The 25992-nt window shown below is 49.8% G+C and overlaps 1 protein-coding gene across 1 annotated transcript in view; it reads left to right on the plus strand.

Annotated features, from left to right (window-relative positions):
- The window catches only part of MXRA7 (matrix remodeling associated 7), a 29043-nt gene extending 12144 nt beyond the window's left edge, over positions 1–16899 (plus strand). Inside the window, exons 4-5 of the mRNA XM_086473705.1 lie at positions 2250–2349; positions 16785–16899. Coding sequence (XP_086329831.1) covers positions 2250–2349; positions 16785–16899 — 215 coding nt within the window. The remainder of the gene's footprint in view (positions 1–2249; positions 2350–16784) is intronic.
- The last annotated feature ends 9093 nt before the right edge of the window (positions 16900–25992 follow it).

Genomic DNA, 25992 nt, shown 5'->3' on the forward strand with positions numbered 1-25992 from the left:
TTTTTTTTTTTTTCTTTTAATATCTCCCAAAGCAGCAGCCAGCTGAATTTTCTTTCTGTACACTTTTATAGCCACCTGAAGGACTGATAAACTGCAGCATTACTGCTTGTTTCCAGCTGGCCAGACTTGTTTGTCTGCCCGTTCGGAGGGTTTTCCCAACAAGAGGATGGGATATGGCCAAGCTGTATGTTTGGAGCTGCAGGACCAGAGAATTGGGGTGCTTGTGTTTGGACACTTGTGAAGATGCTAGGGAAAGGGTTTGCCTCCTTGTTCCCCCAGGAGCCCCAATGGTGTTTGGGGATTAGAGAAACACTCTGCATCACTATCTGAGCAGTAACCCACCAGGACTTCGCAGGGAAGCTCCCAACATCAGGGATGCAGAGATACAGAGAAGAAGGGAGGAAATGTGGATATTTGCAGGGAGGAGGCTTTTCTTCCACTCCCAGCCTGCCACCATCGCTCCAGGCACACTCCGTAGGCCAGCGGCAGTGACCCTGCAGCAGTCGGCACCCGTGGTCCCGTACCTGCCCGCCCAGCCTTGCACAGCTTGGTTTTGAGATCTCATGTTTCCCCATCTACAAAATGAGGTGAAATGAGTGAAAATGACTTGCCTTTTGCGTGGGGGTCCCCACGGTCTGCGAGAGCTCTGGCAGCAGCTGACTGCGTGCGTGAGCTTGGGGTTGGAGAAATCGCTAAAGCAGGCAGCTGACCTTGGACACAGGGAGAAAATCCTTAAGGGCAGCATTGATCAGAAAACATAGAGGGAAGCTGCCGGTGCTGAATCCTTCTGGGTGTGAGGAAGGGAAGAGTGGGGCCATGGGGTGTTTTCCATCAGGGCAGGTGGAGAAGGAGAGACTTTCATGAGTGTGGTGCCCGCAATAGCAGCGGTGAGGATTGGAAGGGGCTTCTTAGGTGGCTGGGGACAGGGGATGGGTCTATGGGTCCTGTACAAGTTGAGGCTTTCTCTCCTGCCACAGAAGTCAGGGGAGTTTCACCACTTTGGGCGACTTGCTGGTTCTGGGAGGTATCATCCTGGATATTTGGTTTGTGGATAACGTGCAATTTTCCAGGGCCGTGCAGATAGTACAATAACATCTTCCTTTTGTGGACCCCTTGGAAACTTCCCCAGGGCTCCGAGGGTCGGTGAAAGCAGCAGATGTTTCTGGGTGGATGTGGAAACAGCAATGCTTGATGGCTTGACGTGAAGCAGCTGAGTCCTGCAGTCCTTGGGAGATAAAGGCTCGCAGATAACAGCCCACAGATAACCAATAAAGGCAACTACCCGAAGCAGCCGCTCTTCCTGGGCTGTCCTTTGGATTGACCTCCACTCCTGTTGTCTTCTCCCATCTGTAGGAAGATAAAGCAGGGGAGAGGTTTTTAAAAGCAAATAGTGCTCGAACAAAATCCGATTGGAAAAGGATCGGCTTTGGCTCAGAGTCTGTGAGCTTCAGTGCTCTAATTAGCACAGGGCTGAGGCTGGCGAGCCGGGTGGGAAAGCGCCCCGGCTGGGAGAAGGAGACCTCAGTTTCCTCCTCAGGTCTGTCGTCTGGTGACAGAGGGACGTGGGCCCAGCTGTGCTGGTGGTCGGCTCAGCTCTTTGCAGCCCCAGGATTTGCAGTGTGGCATCTCTTTTTTTTTTTTTCCCACGAGCTTCGTGAAGGGCTGCAGGAGAGCTGCTGGGCTGCGTGGCCTGGGACAGCTCTGCTCGTGGCACGATCTGTGAGCCCCAAGCATGGGAAAGGGCCCCTGGATGAGGAGAGGGAGGGAGGAAGAATGCAAGTCTGGAGAGAAGTGGAAAATGCTGCGAGCTAATCAGGGCAGGATTAGCATGTCTTGATAAGCCAAGATGGGCCTGCAAGGCTTTGAATCCAGGCAGAGCAATAGCATATGGTTCCTGCGCTCTAGGATTTACTTGCATCTGCTTCCAAGCAGGGCCGCTCGCTCGCAGCAGTCCTCGCTGTTTCCAGTGCTAGCTGCAGCCAGGACTCCTGCTGTCCTCTAGCCAGCAACACCTTGGTTCTCTGCTGCAATCCACACAGCTTTTCTGACGCTGCCCAGGCTTTCTGGAGGCTGGAGCTGACTGAGGAAGAGTGTTTTGGGGTGGCCGTAGTGTTTGGGCTGTGTGCAGGAGCAGGGGTCGGTGAGCATCTCAAGGGAACAAGCCCGCTGCTGTTGATCGTTGCTCTGTGGAGGTCTCTGGTTCACGTAATCTCTTGCTCTTCTTTGTCTCTCCCTCTCCCACTCTCCAGCTGCAGATGAGACATTCTCTTTTAAATATAGTCCTGGAAAGCTGAGGGGAAACCAGTACAAGTCAATGATGACCAAAGAGGAACTCGAGGAAGAACAAAGGTAAGTTGAGTTTCCTTCTTCTTCTTGCCCAAGGTCATCTGGTTGGCATCCTCTTGAAGCAAGCTGGGTGCGTTCAGACCTCTCTCCCCATACTACCTTGGCAGCCTTGGGTTCAACATCTCGTTGCACCATGGTCCAGACAGCTCCCACCCAGGAAGACATGAGAACAAATAAAGTCATGCTGATTCAGAAGAAGGAGACACTGTGGCCCTAAATATCTTTAAGGCTGTTCAAGCTCCTTCTCTGGATGCTTAGACCAAATTTTCCAGCTGATGCAAGCTGCTGTAAGTGCCCCTGATCCCGTTAGCACCATGTTGATTTACATCTGTTGAGGACCTGATTTCTAGCTACTTCCCCTCCCTCTACCTGTGGATGGCCTCAAACTGAGGACACGGGCAGAGCTCAGAAATACTGGAGCAAAGTGAATGAGTGTGGAGCTTTAGAGTTCACTGCGATGGGGCTGAGACTGGAGATGTCTGTACTCAGGGCTGGGTCCTCAGCTGTAAGTGGTGGGGATTTGCCATGTGGTGGGCCTGGCAGAGACAGAGAATTGTCCATCTTGCACTTTTTGCTAAACTTTCCTCCTGAGTCTCAGCCCTGCAGGAGGAAAGGAAGAGCCTGTCCTGTGACAGAAAACAAGTTTTCTGGCTCAAGATTTCCCAGCCTGTACAAGGAAAATCAACCCAACCTTGCACCTTGAGCTGCAAAGCCCTATCCAAATCCAGTCTGTGCTGTCAGTGTGAAGTCTCTGCCCACGTGTGGAAGGAGTCCTTCGGCCCATGGGTGCACAGAGCCCACACGAAACCAGAGATGTGAAACCCCCCAGCTAAGGGCTTTGCCCTACAAGCAGGCTCTGTGGCAGGCTGCTCCCTAGCAGATGTGTGCAGCTCGTACCCCTTCCCTCTTGGGCGAGCTGCAGGGAACTGGTTTCCCAGTGATGGCTCAACAAGCCTGGGAGATGTTGTTCTCTCCATTGCTGTCCCAAGGGCTGTGGGACCCAATTCTCCACCCAGTGGTGTGCACCTCCTAGAACAATTTGGGGGAATTTGTCACCCCTTGCCTGTGATGCAGTGGTCTAAGTACCACCACAACTGGCATAGTGTAAAGGCCTGACACGGACCAAGTGGGGAAACTTGAGCGCAGCAGGGAAGGCAAGGATGGAGGGATCACACCTCACCCCTGGGTCAGGCATGCTCCTGCTGGCCAGCCTTGCTTTGGGGACCCAGGGCAGCATCTCTGTGTTGCCAGCAGCTGGGCTGGCTGAGGTTTGTCTCTGTGGTGTGAGCAGGGCAATGTGGCAGGCAGCGTAAATCCAGAGACCCACCTGAGGGCTGGCACTGGCACACACTCACTCTGGTCTTGGGAAAGATTCAGGTGGTGCGTGGGGCTCTGTGCAGGCTGCCTTCACTATCCAAGCCTGCAGCCATTCTTTCCGTACTAAACCACGACTTTCCCAACAAGAATTGTCCTCCCTTTCTCCCCTGGGTTCTGGACTCCCAGTTGTCCTCAGATCTGGGGCTTCTCCTGCCTTATAGCACTGCCAGGAGCAAAGATTTGCAAGGGCTCTGGGGTCAACAACAGAAGTGAGCTCTGGTTTCCTCAGGCATGGGGTTGATTCTGCATTGGTGGCATCAGGAAAAATGTTGTTTGTTTGCTTTCTTCCTTTTGTTATCTCTTTATCGTGCCTGAAGCCCCCAACCTGTAAAATGCTAAGCAGGTTGGTTAGTGTCACTGTATTTTTCACTTAGGGAGGTTGGTGATGGAATGAACTGAGTGAAAGTGAGAGAAACCTGTGGGGCTCAGTGGGAATTGCTTTTCAGGATCCTGCGAAGCACCAATGTAAAAATCTACCTGTAGCAGTCAAATTCAAACCCTTTGCACCAGCAGCTCCATCCAAACCAGCTGAGCAATCGCTGTTCAGATTTTCTGGGCCAGGAGTCCTGTAGGGCCTTGGGCTGGGTCCTCTGTGGCAGCAAATGCTCCTGCTGTCACATGGGGACACTGAGGGGACATTGCCTACGGACAGCAGTGGGAGGGGGGTTCTGTGCTCAGGACTGTAGAACAGGCTCTGGGGGTGATGGACCTTTCCTGGGCACGTGGGACCTCCCAGGCATCGCTGCTCACGTCTGTCTGGAGCGGTCCCAGGGCAGGACAGTGCACCTAGAACTGACGGACAGTCCCTTGGAGGCTCCCAGCAGCCTTCCACACGGAGGGCCATTGGCAGACGTGTATTTCCTACTGCTCCTTTATTTTCTTCTCTTCCATATTTGTGTTGTTCATTCCTTTAAGGCAGCTTTGTGAACTTTTGTTGTCTTGCTTTGTTGCCGGCTTATTTTTTTCCTCCCTCCAACTCTTCACTGCGCCATCAGCAGCTTTTCATTTCAGGCCTCGCAGGTGGTGTAAGGGGGCAGGGCTGCTGCCAGGTAAGCTCCCAGGAAAGCTGAGCACAACGGCTCAGCCCAGTCCTGCATCCTTCCCCCTCAGCAGTCCCATCCCTCTCCCCGACTCCATGCACCCCCAACCATGCTGCTGCTCTGCTGTGACCCAGGTTTGCCACCTTTATGTTGCAGGATTGAGCTGACCTCTGATCTCACATCTCTGTAGCAAGTACCTTAGGTCCTCGGCCACAAACATTCTTGCAAATCTTTTTGGTAAGGACACGCTGTTTCTTAGAAGTAGTGGTACCACTGGTAACATCTGCTAATGCATTGGGGTTTTTTTGCTTTTGGGTCTCAATTTCTGGGGGAGGGTTTGTGTCTGAGCTGCAGTTGACTGCCTGTTCCACCTCCCTCCCCACCTCCCTCCCCCTTCCCTCCTCATAACGGATTAATGAGTCCACTCTCCTCTGCCTCCATCTCGCTTTCCATGAGCGCTCCGGGGGGAACAGGGGCTCTCACGTTGGGATGCTCACCTCTTCAGTCTTGGATGCCTGAAGCTGGACATCCCGCAACCACTTCTGCTTACTGATTTGGAAAATTAGGGCTGCTGAGTGGGTAGTTAGTCCTAAGATGTGTTGCCAAAGCTGGGATAGGCTTAGTCTTTGCTTTTAGCCCTGTCACTTTTCCAGTTTTCCCATGGACTCACTGGTTCCCATGTGAAGCAGCTTGTAAGCAACATCCCAAAAATGCAAGTGGGTCCCCCAGACCCCCTTGAGGCTATTTGTGTTTATCAGTAGTCCACGAGTCTTAATTTAGGGACCCCTAATCTTAGAGGTGCAAAGGTAAGAATTACTTGCCTTTTCCAGGAAGAGCTATAGGAATTTGGACAGGAGAAGACAGGCATGGAGTAGATTGGGTTATTTAATGAAAAACCCACTTCTGCTCTAACCTGCATCACTCCAGAAGTCGTGGTTGTCTTGCCTAGTACTCACTTGAGTCTTGTGGCTTCAAACTGGTGCTAAATCTGGACTAAAAGGGGAAGGAATGTGACCTTTACCGAGTGATGCAACTTCCTGCTTCTGGTTACTTCAGGCTTAAAAAAAAGAGGGACTGCTCACCAAGGGAGGAGGATAGTAAATCTGTTTGGCAAATACATCTGTTCAGGGGGTGGCTGTACTTGATCACACCTGGTGGGTCACCAGTACTTCTAGAAGAGAAGCACGTAGCCTTTGCTCCCCTGGGGGAGAAAAATAGACTGGGCAGGAAGGGGAAGAGTGCAGGGGAAGGATGCAGCCCTTCATCAAGCCAGCACTGTGTATTTCCCAAATCCTTCTCTTCTGCACCTGAGGCTTTTGGCCATCTATTGCCAGCTGTAGCTGCCGTGGTGCAAAGCACTAGTTCAGTTTGGGAAATAAGTCTCTTAGTGGTGCAGCTTGCCCCTGTTCAGGCAGGGCTGAGTTGTGTAGGCACGAGACGCAGCCCACAAGGTCTGACTGTTGGGTGCTGCTGTCCTGGCTGAGCACCTTGTGCAGATGAGGGAGGAAGAGGAAGGGCTCCCCAGTGTGCCCTCGGGGCCTGCCTCACATGGATGGATTGAAGTGGTCTCTGCCAGCTGCTCTTCAAACCTCCCTCGAGGTTGAAAGAGGTTAGTGGTGTTTTTTTGCAGTTAGAAAGGGGTATGATCAGGACTTTGTTGAGCACTGACAGCTGCAACAAGGCTCCACTCGTAGTAAAAGAGAAGACAATTGGGAGAAATGACTCTCTTGGGTCTCTGCTTTCAGTTCTCTCCTTCCATGAGGCAGAGCAGGTCCCAGCCAACTCTTGGTTGGCCTCAGTGATGCTGACGGGTTGAGCTGTCTGTGCTCTGTCGTTGCCACTCTTCGCTAGGTGTTTTGGCTGAAGAAAGGAGAGCAGATCCCATCTGGTGCTCTGTGGAAAGGTCTCTCCTCTCTGTCACCTCTCCTGTTTCTGGGGTTTTGGAAGAGGTGGGGGTGGAGAGCCAGAAGCTGCACCCTTGAGCAGCGTCCGAGTGAATGGCACCAAACTGCTCAGGTACTCTCTGCTGTTTGCAGGTGCACTCATGGGTGGAGCAGAGCACAGTCCAGTGTCTGTAAGACTGAGGAGAAGATGGGGATGGCTGCCCAGTTCCCTTGGCTAATGGGCCTAGTTCCTGCAGCCAGGTGACCCGTTCTAGGACTAAATTCTCCTCCTGCCTCTCAATCCTTTCATCTTCTGGCCAGTCATGTATGGCTTGAGGAGACACTGCTTGAATCCAGACTAGATTTAAGCCTAGGGCTCAACTGCAAGTTGGAATTCATGCAAGGGGAATTGGATGGCTGTAAATCTCATACTCAGTCCTTTTCTTGATGGTACTTTAGCGATGGAAACCTGTCTCCTCCCCAGAGTATGGTTACGAGGCACTGAATAAAACTGGGCTTGTACCCTGGAATTTCAGCAAGGCAGGGTGCCCTGATCAGACCCTGGCTCTAGGGAATGGCACAGAGGAGAGACCTTTCCCTGCTCTGCTAGACATCCTGGATCAAAGTGGGAACGCAGCTGTGGCTTGAGGGAGAACCGTGTCGAAGTTTGGTTTGGAAAGAGACAATGCTCATGATGACAACTCTGGAGCACACAAGGGCAGGAAGCAGCTGCAGGGGTTTAATGACCATGTTGACAGACCATGACCTATTTCAAACATCTCCAGTACTGGCCCTCCAAAAATAAGTGGGTGGACTGGGCTGGGGGAGGTTGCATTTCAGGAGAGCTCTCCATCAGCATCTGTCCCTGTCCACCCTCTGCATTGCCATCACATAGCCCTGCCTCGCTTGCTCCCCGCTCTGCATAGCATGGGATCTGGGCCTCTTTCTCCTCCCTTCTCTTTTTGCTCACCTTCACCCCCAACCCAGCGGCTTTGCTGTCCTGTCCTGTCCAGCATGATGCTTCTTTTGGATGAGGGAAGCTGGTAAGTTTGAGCTTTCTTTGGGGGTTTATTATTTGTTTGCTTTTCATCTTCTGCAGCACGATAGTCGTCCTGGGCTGAGGGAGGAGTAGCAGCAGCAAGGGACCGCAAAGCCTAGGGCCGTGGGACTCTTCAGGTCAGGCTGCCCACGGCTTCACTGTGGCCACCAGCCACGGGGATGGCACTGACCATGGGCAAGGCTGCTTTCAGCCACAAAACACCCAGCACGAGGCGCCTTTCTTTCCCACCTACCTTTGGTAGGAAAGGGGGACTGTGTGGTGTTTGGGGGTCACTGCTGAGCTCCCCCTGCTCTGATGCTCCCTCCATAGGTGCCAGACTCTGCTTGTATGAAGGAGGGAGTCTTCTGGTGGCCCAGTGCTGTTCCCTGCCTCCACCACGGCCCCAGGGAAAATGTCCTCTGACCTACAAGATGTCAGTGGACTTGAGCTCTGGCCCTATTTATAAAGCATGTGATTGAGTCATGAGTCCCCAGCAGCTTTAAAAACAAGAGCAACTCAGGATGCCTCCCTCAGAAACCCAGGGAAGGTGAGGCCAGGAAGCCTCTTCCCCATCTCCTCCACTCCTGCCCCAGAGAAGAAACTTTTTGCAAGCTCCCCCATAGCCTTTGCAGGGTGTGAGTCTCTGCCCCTGCTCTGGCATGAGATTTCAGACCAGACAGCAACTCTGCTTGAGCTCCTGGGTTTTTTCTTTTGGCTCAGGTCCTGAATTGTCCTAGTTTGTGGCTGCTTGTCCGTGTCTCCCTCGCCCAACGCTCACAACTCGTCTTCATCTGCTTCCGCTTAATCCTGTGCGGCATGGGCAGCTTGCCGTTCTCTATCTGCTAACTCTCGGGGAGCCTGGCTCTGCCTCTCCTGCAGCTGCCCTGTGGCCCGGGGAGACCGAGGGCTGCAGGGAATTGGGGCATCACACCAGGCTGGGTGCAAACTGGTAGACAGCGAGGTGGAGCACAAACGATGGAGCAACAGAGGAAAGTGCAGGCTGGCCCGTCCATGGCTTTCTCCACTGCTGGGGGGTCAGGAGTGTTGCAAGGGGATGGGCACACGGCTGAAGGAGGTGATCGTGGCCTCTCAGCTGAGCTAGTCGGGAGCTTGAGCCACCTTCCTGGTGCTCTGGCCTTTGCTGCTGCTGTGGTTGGAAAACATGGGAGGCTTCTGCCTTGAAACAGCAGTAGGGAAGGTCTGCTTGGGGGGTGACACAGTCCCTGACCCCACTGACTCCTCGCTGGCCCCTATCCTAAAGGCAACGGGACTTGTGCTCCCTGGTCGCACAGGCTCCATCAGTCTCGATTGCTTTCCTGGTGTTCCTGAGGAGCAGTAGGTATTTCCCGAGGTCGAGTGCACCTTTCAACTTCTCTGTCCCACTGGAGGAATTTGGGATTTGTGTTGGTATAAACTCGCTTTGGTACCTCTTGCTCTCCCACTCTTCTCTTTTCTAAGCACTGACTGTCTCTCCCTGATCTGCATTTAAGTCCTCTCTCTCTCTCTCTGTGTTGCACCTATTGGCTGAAGCAACAGGCCCACACTTTTGGGACCACTGGGAAAGCTTAGATTTAGTATGTCGTTCCTCACATTCCTCCTGCAATACTGATCCTGGACAAGACTGGGTTATGGTCACTACCAGAAATGAGATGGCAGCCATTCCAGTGGTAAAGAAGTGGGAAGCAGTGGTGATGGACCATCCCCAGCAGCGAGATGGGAGGGAACTGCCTGGGGAGAGCTTGACCACCCAGCGCCAGGTCTGCCCAGCACCCAGAGCCTTTCTTCACTGGTCTTGATCCTCAAGGGTCAATCCTAGCCTGTCTGGAGTGAGAAGTATCTGGAGCCAGATTTGCTATCTGTCCTCCTTGCCAGGATTTCAGACCAGAGGACTGATGGTCCCGACAAGCCGAGTACTTTCTCCCTGTGCCAAGGGAAGGAGCTGTGAATGCTCCTCGCTTCTGAAAATCAGCTTTCTGAGTGAGGCTATTCCTGAAGAGGGCACAAACAATTACTAGAGGTGGTTACAGCAAGATGCTCCGAGATCTCCTTAGGTTGGGTCAGGACTCCTTTGGAAAAGCTATAAGCTATGGATGGGCTACAGGATTTCCTGAGCTGCTGCAGATTTTGCACATGTGAGGGATAAAGGCACACAGGAATGCCACCTGCCCACCCTGTTTGTCAGTGCTGGGATGCTGCCTGATCTCAAAGACAAGACTTGTGCCTATGCCGTGGCTGAGTTGGAATGAGGGGAATGCTTCTGAGGCCACCAGAAGGACATCCATTTTCTATGCTTCAGGAGAAGCATGGTCTTTTGAGACCTTCAGTACCTGAGCCTCCCTTATAATCCAGGACCTGCTCTTGTCTGAGCTCCTTGTTCTCCAGCTGTTCCTTGCCCAGAACCATGTCCAGCTGATAAATCATATGATTCACTGGCTTGGCCCTCAGCTTGAGCCAGAGCACAGAAGTCTGTATCTGGAGATAGGATATGGCTTTCCAGCAAAAGAAGACCCTAACCTGGTTTGATTGATGTGCTGCTGGGGAAAAGCATGCTGCTCAGGTTGATTTCAAGGCGAACAGAAAGGAGGGAAGAGCCAAGGATAAGCAGCGGCTCAAAGATCTCAGCCTCCATCCCAAGCTAATTAAGTCTTTCAGGCTCTGTGGCAGCAATGCCAGAGCTTCTCAGTCTGGGGGGTTTTATGGCCTCGATATCCCCAGTGATGGACTGCCTTATGCTCTTTAGTCTAATCCCCTCACAGCTTGCTCTAGGAGCAGAAAGGGGTATCCTTGTTGTGCAGATGCGGAATTTATGGCTCTGACGGACATGCTCCATTAAGTTCATGCTTGGTTTAAGATTTTCTCACCCCAGCTATCGGCCTGGCCCTGTCCTGGAGGTAAGTATCCCTGTGAGGGGCTTCAGGCTGCAACTGAGCCTCATCCACCCTCCCTGACATCGTCCATCCCTCCCTGCTCCAACTGCGGCATGCTGGAGGGGACTTTTCCTTCTGGACCCCTGTGGCAACAAGCCTGTGCCCTCACGCATGAAATCTGATTATGTTTGCGTGACTTGAGCGGGATGATCCGATCCTCAGTGCTGCGAATCCCGCAGAGCGATTATCCACTCCGGAGAATTTCCTTTCTTTGTCCTAATGGGCCGGCCACTGAGCCTCCACAGCCTCGCTTGAACAACCCTGGTCCCACGTGATGTTTCACCCTGCACCTCCCATCTGGGATCCAGGTCGTGGCTGCTGGAGAAGGCAACCTTTGGCAGAAGTCACAGCTTCATTTCTTCCTCACTCTTGCCTTCGTGCTGTGGCTGGCAGGAGTTAGGGGACTTTCAAATGGGGTTCAGGTGTTATGGACAGTGAACCCTCTTGAATTCAGGAGGAATTAGGCTGGGGTGCATCTGTGTGTATTTATAAGTGCCCAGGTAATGTGTGTTGTAGCTTCCCTCGACCTCAGTGCAGGTCTCTGTCTGTGGGCAACTTCCCAGCCTACTGTCAGGTGCTTCCCATGGTGGATGGTTGGACCAGAGAGATGCTGGGGCGGCAAGGGCAGAGTGTCTGAAAGGTTCAATCTGAGGACAAGGTAGCACATTTTTTTTAGCCCTGGCTCCTCTAACAACATGCTGCAAGACCTCAGGGAGTGCCTGGATGTCCCCACACATGAAACACAACTAATCATCTCACCCTTGGGAGAGCTTCCCATCAAAAGGAAGCCTCATGACCTGCAGAGAGTTTGGGGTTTTTGCCTCCTTCCCTTGAACAGACCCCTCTGTAGGAAGATTGAGAAAGGTCTACCTGTTCAGGCACACTGCCCTGTGAAACCAGTACTTGTTCCTGGCTCATCTGGCTGCAGGTGGGAAGAGGAATCTGGGCTGGGCAAGGCTGCCAGCAGCCCAGAGAGACTCTGCACAGGACATTGAGGCAGTAACCCCTGGAGCTAATGAAGGCTTCCAATTCGTTGGGCTTTTCCAGCTTTCATCAATAGGTCAGAAGGGTTGTAACTTAGATTGGTGCCAGAGGAGAGGATTGATGCTTCTGACTGGGTTCTGACTATCCTGCTGCAGTTGATGAAGCAAAGTGCCGCCTCCTCAGAGGCGTGAGGTTTGCAAACGGAGGCTTGTTCTGCCCTGAGGTGGGAAGTTGCCTTGCCTTCCCACACACTGAATTTTCCCCCTGCTCATTTATGTGAATAATAATGAACCAACCTGAGGGGTGAAATGACTGAAATGATTTCTCTTCTCTCCCTGTTTCTCTTTGCAGAACTGAAGACTATATGAAGTTGTCCCTAGCCTCCTCCTAAAGGCATCCCTTGGCATCTTTAAAGGCTTGAGAGAAATACCAAAACCAACCAAACACACCCATAAGAGAAATCCATAAACCCTCAAAACTTGGGATCCCCTCTTGGTCTGAAGTTGAGTTCTTCAAAAAGTCCTGTGGTGTCAAGTTTGAGGAGATCCTGTCGTGTGGCTCCATGGACTGGGGCTGGGCCCACGCAGTGACCTGAGTTGTGTTTGGGGGCTGGGATGAACCTTCCTCCCTCTCCCCCAAACAGAACCCAGACTGGACACTAAATATGCAGCAAGTCTATTAGTTGTGTTCATTACTATGTATTAGGCCTGCCATGAAATCTGTGTTGTCCATTTATTGGGGTGGGCGAACCATAGCTCTTCTCCCAGACCAGCCTGGACCTTATACCAGACTATTAAGTTGTTTCTTCCTGGGGCCAAACTCCTCTTTATTGCTGGAGGGTGGGAACTGCCTACGATTTCAAATGTTGTACCGCTCTGCTTTATTCTGAGGGGCGGAGGGACAAAGCGGGGTCCAAGTGAGGGATGGCAGACGGTAGCTGGACTGACTCAAATCTTGCTTCTGTAGTTATTTAGCAGAGAGCTGATTGTGTAGGTAGACAGAAGACGCGAGAAGTGACAAAGAGTTTAGCTGTTCTGCTAGTGGTGAAGGTTTAGGAGACCCCACTTTGGCTGCTGTTAATATCTGGATTCTCACTTTTCCCTACTCTGGTTCCCAAGAGGAGAGACCCAAGGAGGCAGCTATAGCCTCAGGGGTTCCCCCTGGCTCAGGATGAGACAGTAGGGGTCCTGGAAGAGACATGCTCCCCATTCCTCTTCCTGCTTGCTGTTCCAGTGCCCTCTTCTCTTGCTAGCCCTGTGGCTTGTCCACGGGAGCCAGAGCTCAGCATTGCTCCTCACTTCTGTCACCTACAGAAGATGAATTCGGCTGGGCGCGTATACCTGCTTCAGACACAGCAGGCTTCAAATCAACCCCCGTTGGTTTGTGAGAGTGAGAGGAGGGTCCAAGTCCTCTAGCGATGTAGAAACACCAGGCTGGGTGGGGATGTGTCCTTCAAAGTTTCTCTTTCACTGCCGGACAACTGCCTCTTGGCTAACGCTGCAAACATATCAGAAACCCAACAGGCTGCTTTTTATTTTTCCTTTTTAATTCCTATGCAGACAATACTTGAAACCTTGTACACAGTTGTCCTTTCCAGCGCCTGGGGTTGGCAAACTCTTAACAAAAGGGCTCATTTAAAGAACAGCAGGAGGCTTCAGCTTTAGAAGAGGCTGGGCTGCCCCTTCCCAGCCGACAACTGCAAGTGTGTTCAGTGGTATGCATATGAATTTAGGCACATCTGGACCCTTTGCTTCAACGTCCCGCTGGTACAGCCGCTGTCTCCCCTCGGTGCTGGCTGGCTGACTGTGTCCCGAGCACCCAACTATGCAAAGAATGCCTTATATACATTGTGTTTAAGTTACATGGCAATATGTACATCGAGCAAAGTCTATAGTTGAGTCCAGTTTTTTGCTAGTGGCAGCGAGACAAACTATTTCTTCAACTCAAATGGCTGTCTGGGTATTTTTTACTTTTGTTTGTTTTGTTTGTTTGTTTTGTATCTGATGGTGGCTCTTATACAAAGGACTGTAATTCTAGTGGCTTGAATCTGTAAAAATTGCCTTTGTTTGGTCCAATAAACCTTTGAATAGTTTATTTGGTTTGTGCTTGTTCTCCCTGCCTCCAGCAGCTTGTAACTTCTTTCTCAAGAGATTTGTGTTGAAAATCTGGATTTTAGGTTAGAGGTACATTCTGCCCTGCTATGCCTTTTACCCCATAAATGATTGCACTGGCTTCCTTAACTACAGAGTCAGACCAGTGGTGAAAGTCAGGGATTTTCCCTTATTTCTGCTGGAGCAACGCAGTGTTGCCACAGGATCCTGGTCTTGTTTGGCTGCAGAGCAATCAACAATGTTCCCAATGCAGAGCTCTGCCCAAGATTTCAGCTGCTGTGAACACAGCAGTTCCTGAAACAGATCTCACTGCCTGTGGCTTACTGCCCCAAACCTCCAGTTAATTGTAAAAGTCTTGGACTGAAATGTCTGAAAAGAGCCTAAGGGGGTTAAGTATGCAAATTCAATTGCCTATCAAGAAGAATTATGGTGCTTTGAAAATCCTTAATTAATCTATTTTGTCAGCAATAAATAAAATCCTGTTTGACCTCCTGAATCCAAGTAGTTTTGAGGACAGCCTTATGGGAAGAGAGAATGATTTTACTCATGAATGGGGTGGGTTGGATCTGAAATAATTAAAAAAAAACCCACAACCTGGAGCACTACAGAGTTGTTTTCCAAGGTCGCCTTTGATAGGAGAACCTCCTTTTTGAAATCAGTTTCATGTTTTTGATGCCTTACGCTTCCTTCCCAGGCTCTTTTCTCTCTTTATCTTTGTTTTGCTCTCCCTTTGTTGTAGATTACGTGGCGCAGAGAAGTAACAGCAGTAGCAGCTCTTTTTTATTTCTGTTTTTCAAATGCACAGTCATGATATTTAAAGTTGAGGGGAGAGCCAAAATGCATCGATGCTGTGCTTAAAAAACCAGAGTGAACATTGCCTGTGATCTTGATTCTGGAGGTTTGGAGATGAGGAAATGGGCCTTTGGGGAGGTTTCAGCAGTGTTAATGTGTGGAATAATGCGTGAGAGATGCAGACCTGTGTGGCGCACTCCCAGCCGGCACGCATTTCAGACATGTGAGGCAAAGCTGTGTATTGAATTTCTCCAGACCAGACTGGAAATATGCCCTCTGGTGCCCAGCGGTGATCTAAAATAAAATATTGATCACTAACGACTGTGCTTCCCTTCCTCTCGTCTGGAAAGGGCAGTTGGTTGCTATTCATGTGAGCACAAAAAACTACAGAAGAGACAGACAAATCCAGGCACTTGACAGCCCGTGGCCAGAGCTTTCATAACCAAAAGATCCCACATCATTATCAGGATACGTTTAGCCTTAGGACAATTGCATTTTAATTGCAATAGAAAAGAACTGGCAAATGAGCTTTTGCCAGGATCTGCTTTTTTCTTGCCCTGCCTGCCGCAGTGGTGCTGGGAGGACAGCCTGCTGTTCCTGCTTCTGCTGGGGCTTAGTCCAGGAGAGGGGAAAATGCAGAGACCCCCTCAGCAGGAGCTCAGCACATGACAGCTCCTCTGCTTGTTCCTGACTGTCTCCTTCCGTGGATCTTGTTTGTGGCTTGGTTGCTTCTGATGTGTTGATGCTGCCCTCTCTTCTTTCAAGCAAAGACTGTGTGCTGGTTTTGCCTGCCAATAGGTATTTCTACCCCTCCTGTTACTGGAACAGGTAATAACTTGTCCACACAGGACTTGCAGGAAGACCACCCCAGGTTAACGAATGGCGTGCATTTAAAAGGATTAATTACAGTGTATTAAAGTCCTATGTGGAAAGCTGGCTGTGACAGGGACAGAAGACTCTTGACAGGGTGACAAGTGGAAGTAAAAGCCAGAGTCTTTCTAGCCCACAGGAGGTCTAAAGATGCTAAACAAGCAGGAGGAGCTGGGATTGCAGCAGATCTGTGCTCTGAGCTGCTAAGCTGTCACTGAATTCTGGCCCTACAGTCACGTAGGGGCAAAATGAGCCTTGTTTCAGCCATAAATCTTCTCCCTTGTTTCAGCCATAAAGCACCGTAACCTCACTACTTCTGTTAATCTCACACAGGAGAGTCAGGTATGAGGTGTGTTAGGCAATACTGCAGTCTGCTCCCAAGCAGGCAGGAGTCTGGCAATGAGAACGTACCAGCCCCCAGCCAGCCCTGACTGGAGCCAAGGTGAACATTCGTTTTACCCTAAAAGAGGGTTCTGTAAACAGCTGCATCAGTTCATGAGCTACTTGCGAACAAATGACACTCATGTGCTGCCCACCCTTCCGTATCCCTGAGTGATGTTCGGTAGATGTATGACCAGCATAAGCCCTCCTATAAAGCTTCCTCAGATAAAGCCCTGTGACAGACACAAATCTTTGTGCTGCGGGACATACAACAATGGTTAACTGCTTCAGGTTAGGGAAAAACCAGGATATCATTTGTTACAGGGAAAAGAGAGTTAATCATCTACTATGGGGCTCTCTAGGGATGGAAATCCGAGCTAGTGGTCCACTGGTCAGCCTCTGCCCACACAGGGAACATCTCATTGCTGGACTGGCTACTGAGTCCCTCTCACCATTTGACACTGGCAGGTGAACTCTAATCAAAGCAAATTTCTGTCTGTGATTGTATCTTCTAGCGGCTGATTAAAGTCGTGCCCGCACTGGAAGGCAGTCTGGTCTCTAGTTTTACGGTAGGGTATGCATTTAAAATTTAATAGCTGTTCCAGAGTTGCTCTGTATCTACATACTGTCATTACAGAATGGACACTGTGCTGACGAAGCTGAATCCAGTTTCATTACGGAGTCTGCTAAACTGGGACATGTTGGTCTTATGAAATTCCACACGTTGAGTTATCTTGAAACTCTGAGCATAGATAAGCCCTAAGGAACTCCAAAGCTAGTGTTAAAGCAGTCTGGTTTATCGCCATATCTAAAGAACTGCAGGGAGATGGGCAGGATGATTGGATAGACAGGAAGGTGGAGGAAAGAGAACCACAGGCTATTCCTTTCTTATCTCACATGAGCAGATTTCCTGCAGCCAGTAAGGCTTGTGAAATGACCTGCGTATGGCTTCGTGTTTCATTTGACCATGGTGTTCTTGCTCAAAGTGCCTTCTGGGGACTGGCTATTCCTACTTCTCCTTTTCTTCTTGACAGGGTTCAGAGAGAGCAGCTGGCTGCCATCTTCAGGCTCATGAAGGAAAAAAGTGACACATTTGGAGAGATGTCTGAAGGAGACATGAAGGAGCAGCTTAGACTGTATGATATATAACCTTGCAGGCAGTGGAGACTATGACCAAAAGTCATCTTGGCCCTTACCATGCAGGACACCGGAGGCTGTAGTGCTATAAACATGTTTCGGTAGTTATTTTGCAGTTCCAGTTTGTTTTGCAAATGTATATAAGCCTGTGATATGTATTTCAAAAGACCTGTAATTTCTCACTTTTTAAATCATTTTTCCTTAAAGAGCTATCATGGTATTTTCATCTCGTACAGAGATTTTTACCTCTCTCTGGCTGGGTCATATTTCTCAGTCATACAAAGCAGTTAAACTTGCAACTTTTTCCTGGCCATGCTTTATAAAAATGAACTTTCAAACCTAGTCTTGATGAGTTTGTTATCTGAAGAAAGCCAAAGATGATAGATGTAAAATGGATGATAATAATAGAATCATAGGATAACTCAGGTTGGAAGGGATCTAAGGAGGTCTGTAGTCCAACCTCCTGCTCAAAGCAGCTTCAGCTGTGAGACCAAGCCAGGTTACTCAGGGCTTTATCCTGTTGGGTCTTGAAAACTTCCAAAGATGGAGACTACACAACCTCTTTTGGCAGAGAGGCTTCCAATCCTACAGTCAGAAAATGAATAGCCAAAGGCAAGGCATTAGTGCTCCAATTAGAGGTGAGTTGCCGTTCTCATCTCCTTGGAAGGAACGCTTCATCCTCCTTCACACTGGCTTTCTGAAAGAAATCCAAGTCAGTTCCGGCTGACCTCGTTGAGCTCATCTTCACGCCTGAGAAAACAGCAGCTAACTTCAGCCTGGAAACACAAACATCTCTTCGCCTCTTGACACTGGTAAAAGTAGTACAGAAAGGTGGCTGTCTTTTTTACGAGGATGATTGTGTCCAACTCAGATCCTGTTCACATCATTTTTATATGTGAAACGACATAGTTAGGAAATCTCTGTGAATTTAGCAAGTATTTTGAACAGTCTTGACCAATCCTTGGTGGTTTGGATAGAGTCAATCAACGAGCATTCCTAATTTTAACTGAATGTCTTCTGGTGTACTTATCTCTCCTATGAAATCCTGTTAAATACCTTATTATCAGGAAGGATTTTCTCAGTTTTAATAACTGCTGACAAAGGGAGGCAACATATTCTGACCCAGTTTCAGGGAATGATCTCTTAAAAGATTAGGTTTGCTTTACTTTGTGTAATCCTTTTGAGTCTGGGAAACCAAGTATCTCATTGTCTGGTCACTGTTTCCCACCACAGTAGATCCTGTAACACCGTACTATTTGACTTTTAAGAATCATTTTATCTTCTAATTGTTTTCACTTGTAGTAAAGCACAGTTATTGTGAGATCAAGCTGGTTTTACTACCAGTCATGACTTAATCTAAATTTAATGTCTGGAAATTACCTCTTCTTATTGAACATGAAGGAATTAAGTGGGAAAAAGAGTCTCATGATGTGAAATACCATGCTAGCTTGCTGTGTCCCTAGGCAACAATTTCCTCTGTCAAGCTGTGCAAAGGAAGACATGTAGAAAATTTGTAAATGGGGCTTCTCCCTAGTTCAAAACTGAAAGTAGGACGTTTTCCAACACAATTCTTGAAAGCAAGCAAAGGAGAGTTAAGGTTTAGTTGATTTTTAGTCTCGTAGACTTTACAGTTTATTTCCAAAATAACTTTCTATTTCTTCTTTTACATTTGGGCCTTCTCTGACTAGAAACATTTCTGGGAAAAAAAAAATTCCTCAACTCCTCAGCTTCACATTATGCCAGCAATGATAATGCTGAATAAGACAGATTAGCTGGCATTAAACATGTCCTGCTTGTACCAACTCCCAAGCAGCGTCACCAAAATGTCAAGATGCTCTCGATGACGGGACAGTGGTAAAAGATCTGGCATTCACCAGGCCCAAATTTAAGAAAGAAAGGAAGCTAAGTAAAAAAGCCTCTGCCCAAGACATGGAAAAAGGGCATGTCTAGATGTAAAACCCACGGGATTCAAACGGTACGTTTTCTCTGCGTGCAGTTGCAAGGCTGTAATAAAGAGGAGCCCACTGGACGCGTCCGTGTGAGTCTGTGGTCGGCGGCGGGGAGGTGGCACTGGGAGGCCGCCTCTGAGGCCACTGGCTGCCGCTGGGACCTGCAGCGATGGCGTACGGCCCGACTTGGCCGGCCAGCTTCTAATTTCCTTTTCCCTTTGGGCTCATCAATATTTATACAGGAAATTTCACCCGTTGCTAGGATCTCCCCTTCTGGGTATTGTCCTTGAAATAACGCCGGCTCCTTTTCCGCAGCCTCACGCCGGGCTGCAGGGCACCAACGTGGCCGTACCCGCAGGCAGCAGGGCCGGGGGTACAACTGCGAGGGCCGGTGGGGCAACCGGCCTCCCCTTGGCCAAGCTCTGGGGCCACCAACACGGGCCGGAGGATCCCGAATCAGCGCTGGCGCGGAGGGGCCTCTCACGGCCCTCCAGAACACGGAGGCCTCCTGTGAGCCCCAGTCTCGGCCATGTCTAACCCCCCCACCCACACACACACACATACTCCCCGTGGCTGGGACCGGCTCCTGCCCACGCCTGTCGCGGCCGCTTCGGGAAAGCGACCGGGGCACGAAGGGACCGCGGCCCCGGCGCGGCGGGTCCCGTAGAGCAGCGCGGAACGGGACTGGCTTGTCCCTCGCCGGCCCCCGTCACCCGCGGCGGCAGGGGAGGGGCGGACCGAGGAGACGTCAAAAAAAAACCGCTGTTATCTCGCAGTGCGCATGCGCAAGGCGGGGCCGCCGCCGGGACCGGGGCCGGGGCCGGGGCCGCCGCCGGGGCCGGGGCCGGGGCCGGGGCCGGGACCGGGACCGGGGCCGGGGCCGGGACCGGGACCGGCCTCAGCGGCGGGGCTGCGCCCCTGGCCGCTCCGAGAGGGCCGCTTCGGTGCCCGGGGGTGGGCTGCCGCGGGGGGAGGCAGGGGCCTTAGGCCTTAGGCCTTAGCTGCCGGCCCTTGGGCAGCCGGCGGGCAGCGCGCCGGGCTCCGGCTTGGGGAGGCCCCCACGTTAACCCGTGTTCACCGGGGGGTTGGCCTCACCCAGAGTCCGTTGGAGCGGTCAGGACATTCGCTTCAGTGGGAGTGCAATGAGATGGGTCGGGGTGACTGTGGTTTTAGCTGTTGGTTGGTAAATCCGTGCTCGGCGGCGGCTTTGGGACGCGCCTGTGCCTGCCCCTGGGGAGGTGAATCTTCTGTCCCTCTCAGAACGCCCCCAGCAAGGGGAGGTGTGTGCTGCTGCCCTGACTGGGCGCTTGGCAAGAACGGTGCATCCTAGATCTTTGCCAAGGTGTTTTGTAGCCCCTTTTTTCTGGTACTATTATTTACCTGTGTTCCCGACATCCCACTAAGCATTCTGTAGTGTAATTTGTTACAGCTTTTGGTCCTGCAGATAAGGAATAGATTGTGTTGCCTTGATCCTAATCTTGGGTACGTCAAAGAATGAGGGCGTTCTGTTCTGCATCCTCAGTGTTCTTGATTGTGTTTCTCGTTTCTCATTCAAGCTCAGGCAGTTTTTGAGCACCAAACAGAAATCCAGGTTTAAGAAAAAATCTGGAATGATTTAGTTAAGGAGCTTTAGTAAGCAGGGGAGGCACAGGCAGAGGAAAGAGCAAGCAGAATTCCCCTCCTCTGGCTCTGTAGGTAGGTAGCTTTCATAGGGATTTTGGGTTTGGAGACTTCACGGATCATTTAAATGAGCTTTTTTGCATAGGTTGCCTCTGGAATTGGTAAACCTTGTGCTCCGTGATGCGATAGCATCTGTGTTACACTCTAGAGCTGGTGTAAGTTACGTGAACTGGGCTTGGCCCAGCGCATTAGCAGAGCAGACAAAGTGGATGGGTGTGCCAACAGCATGAGGAATTGTTCCAGTGAACTTGTCAAGTGTATCTGATAGTGAAGAGGTGGGTTTCCATTGTCCTTTTCTTTGAAGGAAATGGGAATAGAATCGTAGAATTGTGGAATAGTTTGGGTTGGAAGGGACTTTTAGAGGTCATCTAGTCCAACCCCCCTGCAGTGAGCAGATGGGAAAGAGCGTGGCCCCACACCCGCCATAAACCCTCTCCTTTTGGCTCCTACAAGGTTATTTTCCATCTTGTGTTTCCTTCTGCGCTGTTCAGGGGTATTACCGGATTTTTTGCAAACTATGTCAAATATTTTGAATAAATTCCTCAGGGGCATTTCTGAGAATGAATCAAAGGCAAAAGTCCTCGTTAATATCCACCAGAGGAGAACAAGTAGGAGTTTCCAGACCAGCTTTGGAGTTACCACAACACTAAAAAAACCCACTCTTCCTGCCCTCCCCCGGTCCCTCATGGCTCTTAATCAGCGTATCCAGGCTACAAGCATTTGACAGGGAATTAAATCCACAGTCTCTGAATTTGTAATAGACTGGTTTATTCCCATAAGAATGGTGGGAATAAAGTTCAGAAATCATGTTATAGATAACATCCCATTTTAGAGAATATAATTTCCTCGGGGGAGTGAAATAACTGGTTCTGAAACTTGCAGTAACAGCTGACTATAGGGAATTTGTGTAGTCATCAAGCAGTGAATGTGGCATAAACATCTCCTGTTTTAAGAGGGTATTACCACCCACACTTGTGTTGGTGAATCACATTTTGATATAACATAAGGAAGGTATAAAAAGGGCCAAAGACAAGTATCTTTATAAATCCCTTGATATTGTAGCCTTTTCTGCCTTCATTTCTCTAGAAGTTGCCTGACCAACATAACCTCAGAGGTGGTGGAGAATGTACAGTGGTGTCTGCTCGCTTCTGTTTGTGGCGAGTGAATGGTATTTTGGTTTATTCTCCTTTCTCCATAATATGACTAAAGCTTTTCTCACAAAGGTGAGTTTTTACAGGGATTTTGACATGTTCCAGGAATGTGATCTTTCTTGTCAGTCCTCTAAATGTCAAGTGAAACAGCAGAGATTCTCATCTGTGAGTACGTGTTGAGACCGAGTTACAGAAGCGGCACGAGATGGTAAGAATTCCTAAAGATAAGCTCAGGAGATAGGGATGGAGTGCTAGTACCATGCATTTGAATCCAGCTTTCTGCTAGGATGGGAACAGAGCAAAACACGGAAATCCTTGTGATTTATTTTTTTAAGAAACCTTTGACTAGATCTCGTGCACATCCAACATACCTGATGGCTGGATCCCAGCCTACGACTCTGGAATAGCTGTGGGACACCCCATTTTCTAAAGGGGGGAAAAAAAAAAAATCTGTCTCAACTGCTTTCTTAATTCCCAAAGTAGGTCAGGAATGCAGAGGTTGAGATGCCTATGTGTAGGGAGTGAGTCATGATGGGATCAGCTGTTGGGAATGCTGTGTGCCGCTCGGGTTTCTCAACTGCTGAGTTGTGTTGGGAACAATAAACTAACAAAGAGGAGGTATTGCTGCTTTGTTTCATCTTCGTTTGTCTCAAAGAAAGGGGATAATTGATCTTGTTTCCATGAGAGGGCAGTGTCCACCTTACTGTGGGGATTGCGACTGTTCTCAAGGATTAAGGCAAATTGATAGGGACGCCGCTCTAGAAAGAGAAGCAGCAGCCAACCGTCATCCTGGGGAATCAGAAGCAGTCTCAGCACATCTCCAGCGCTGGCCAACTGGGCCAAACATGGCAGGGGAGGTTCCGTGCCTTCTCCACGTGGTCGCCTGTGGGCTCGCTGCAGCCGGTCTGGCTGCGAAATTGCTCCCAGTGGTAAAATCCAAGGGTGGGGTATGGTGGGTCCTTATCTCCATTGGGGTCCGTTTTTCTCCCTCCACACTGGTTAAGAGGTCGCAGCCCTGGTGCAAGGGAAGGTGACACTGGGAATGAGATGGTGCTGTGTAATTCGGTGCTGGCAGAGCTGCCTGGCAGTAGAAAGTCTGGTTCTTTTTGGAGCTTTTTTTACCACTTTCCTGAAGCAGCTCACGTTTTCGTACCCAAGGCTGATGTAAATGCAGCCCTAAAGTGCTCACAGTTGGAAGAAAGTTTCAATACTGCGTATTCTGTAGATAAATGTGAGGTGGTGGGAGAGGACGAGCGAGTACTGGTTATCCACTGGATGGTGCTGTTGTTTTGTACAGGGAGCGGAGGGGTCCTGCACAGCTCCTGCTGAAGACCTCGAGTACTGTTTTACTTCAGAGAGAATTAGGAAGGATATGCACCGTCCCTTTCTCCTTAGCAAATCTCTCACGAATCCTGCATGTTGTGATCTGCCTGTTATCCAGCATTCCTGAGACCGGCTAAATTTAGCTAATGACTGCAGATGAGAAGACTCATTTTCTGAGCAATTCCTCCTGATCAGGACCACAACTTTTCTAAAAAACCCCAAAACAAACCACCAAACCAGCCAAGCTCATTTAGAACTTCCCTCCAGCCCCCAAGAGTTCAGCTTCGTTTCACCTGCAGGATGAGTATTTGTTGGCTCAGTCAAGTGCAATAAGCTAGCTAGGAGTCGCTGGAGGAAAAGCTTGTTTTCAGAGTCAGTGGTTATACTTCATTGTGGGGGAAGAGAACGCAACGTTCCTCTGATGAAACCACCTTTCCAGAGGCCAGGACTTGAGTTTGAATTTTGTTTGCCTGCCGTAGCATCAGCTGGCATGGCATCAGATAAGAGCTGAAATAGGTATTTGCGACTTGTGTGACATTGTTCTAACGTCCTTGTAAGTTTTTATTCTATTGTGTTGTTCCATAACTGTCTCTTAAAGCTATAACTGCGAAGGAGAGGGCTTCCTGGATCGTTGCCTCTGTGATTTGTCTTCCTTGTCAACACTTTTACAGCCTTTTATTAGAAAGGAGACACAGAATAGTAGCCCATGTGGTGTGAGAAATGTTTTGCAAGCCCTGCCTGTGACTTAGTTATTGTAATTCTGCTGCTGATCATTGATGGAAGTAGAAATTAACTCAAGATGCTGGTTTTAAGGAAATGGGAGGGTGGGAAAGGAAGCGTTTAGTTTGTAGTAAAGCGAAGATGGTTGCATTGGTTCAGTAACTCTTCTGAAAGGTAATACTTTGAATTTTTAGTGCCTTCCAGCATCAGAGGGCTGGCTGTCAGCTTCTTTCGGTTTCCTGATACCCCGAATGCAGGTAGCAGAGGAGAACTTTGCAAAGACTGCAGTCTGCTGGCAGTAGATGTTTCTGGCGACCGTTGCTAGTCTGTGGGGTACAGGTAGAAAGCCCCTGTGTGCTGGCACTGGTTCAGTGCAGAGCGTTGTGTTCTGTGTCACTGGCGAGGCTTTTGTTGGTACCCGTGTTCCTGCCGCGGTCTGAGCGACTCGAGAGCTGATCCGGTGGGAGGCGTGCGTGGGGGTCACTAACCGGGGTCTAGAGACTGGCAAGTGGGGGAACACAGAGCTCAGAAGAGAGAGTACTTTATTTGGAGGCGGCCAGTGCTTCATGTGTGAAGCAAGTGCTGACTTCAGATGGGTAACAGCATCAGATTCATGCCTTAATTTCTTGTCTTACTGTAAGCGGTTTGGACTCAGGGTAGTGGTTCCCCATTGAAGCATGGGATCTTTCTAATCGCTCCTGTCACCCTGAATTCCCTGTAGCTGACGCTCCGTTTGTGTGGAGTGTGTCCTTTCATGTCAGCAAGGACCATTTAAAAACCCAGCTGTTTCCTTTTGGAGGAGAAGTACTGCAGTTCAGCAGGTGATGAAGATGACTGTGACCTGTGGAGGGAAGAGGGACTTACTGATGATGTGACTGGATGGATAAACCAGGACTGCCTTGGGAAACAGATTTGCAGGGAGGTGGAATGACTGACTGCCTAGCCTCGTCCCAGCATCTGACGTTTGCGCTCAAAGTCAGAGCTGTGTCTTTTGCAAAATGGAGGAGTTACAGTTTCTGGGTACTTCTAAGATGTGGTCTATGTGTGGTCAGAACGGCTGGGAGAGAGACTCACACCTGTTTGTGCACCTTAGTTTTGATCAGCTGGGGTAGCTGTTGTCTGTTGCTCTTCCGTGGTCTTTGTTTCGTTTGTTTTTCCACTGTGATGGGAGGCTATCGGATGAGTTACACAGGGTGTTACCTGCATATTAACAATAGAAAGACCAGTGGAAACCAGATGGAGAAAATAGAAAACCTGGCTTTTCTCTGTATAGACTAGGCTGAAATTTTCACACCCACGCGCTTAAATCAGCTTTGTAGTGGTGAAGTTCTGACTTTTGGCCTGAGCAAAAAGGTTTCTATTTCAGGCAGTGCTGCATGGAAATTGTAGGTTGGGTGTTGCCGGTTCTTGCTCCTCTGTGGGCTCTGTTTTTGTCCTGCAATAAAGGATTCCTGTGTCTCGTCAGCTGTCCTTGTGGCAGGGTAGAGCTGTATGACCTTAGTGAAGAAGGGAAGTATCACCGTGTATGAACACAGTGACCTTGAGATAGGAGCAGAGGCATTCTGAAACTTGTTTTTAGGGGGGGGATTTTATCTTCCAGCTATTTTCAAGCTGCCCATAAACACCCAAGAATGTTTGGCCTCAGTTCTTTACCATCATTTTGTGTGCGGACCGTGACGGTTTCAGCAAGGGTTGCGCCGTTAATAATTGCACCGTTAAATTGGCAGTGCTGTGAGTAGGTTGATGAGATGGTTCCCTAAAATGTCCTGAGGCCATTGCACACTGTCCTACACACCTCGTTTTTTTAAAGAAAAAAACCAGCTGTCAACACAGTTGAAGTGGGAAATTTTCAGTTTGGCTGTTTAATTTAACATGTCATTGAGGCGACTGGAAGATCCAGCAGTCCTTTGTGCTGCTCCCGAGAGCTGTGAGGGATTCTGGTCCCGAGTTTACCTTTATCCCCTATGTCCGTTCTCACAGACGTGCAGCCACATCAGAGAGCAGAACTAGGGCAGAAAATCTGATGTTGATGTAACTGGGAATGTAACTTCTACAGCAGGGAGGAATTCCTGTGTGAAACAAAGTCATAGAAAGAAAACCCTGCGCCAGTGGCTCTCGGACCTGTGTGTCGATCCTGAGGAAATGCCTCCTGGGAAGCTTTCACTGCTGAGGTGTTCTGCCTGGGATGCAGTGCTGTCACGGCTGTGAAGATCCTGCTACCTGTGGTGTTTGCAAGTGGTTTCCCGTTCTGAGGGCTGAGAACTTGTGCAGACAAAATTCGG

The sequence above is a fragment of the Leptosomus discolor genome, chromosome 15, assembly GCF_034619465.1.
Source record: "Leptosomus discolor isolate bLepDis1 chromosome 15, bLepDis1.hap2, whole genome shotgun sequence".
Taxonomy (NCBI): Eukaryota; Metazoa; Chordata; class Aves; order Leptosomiformes; family Leptosomidae; genus Leptosomus; species Leptosomus discolor.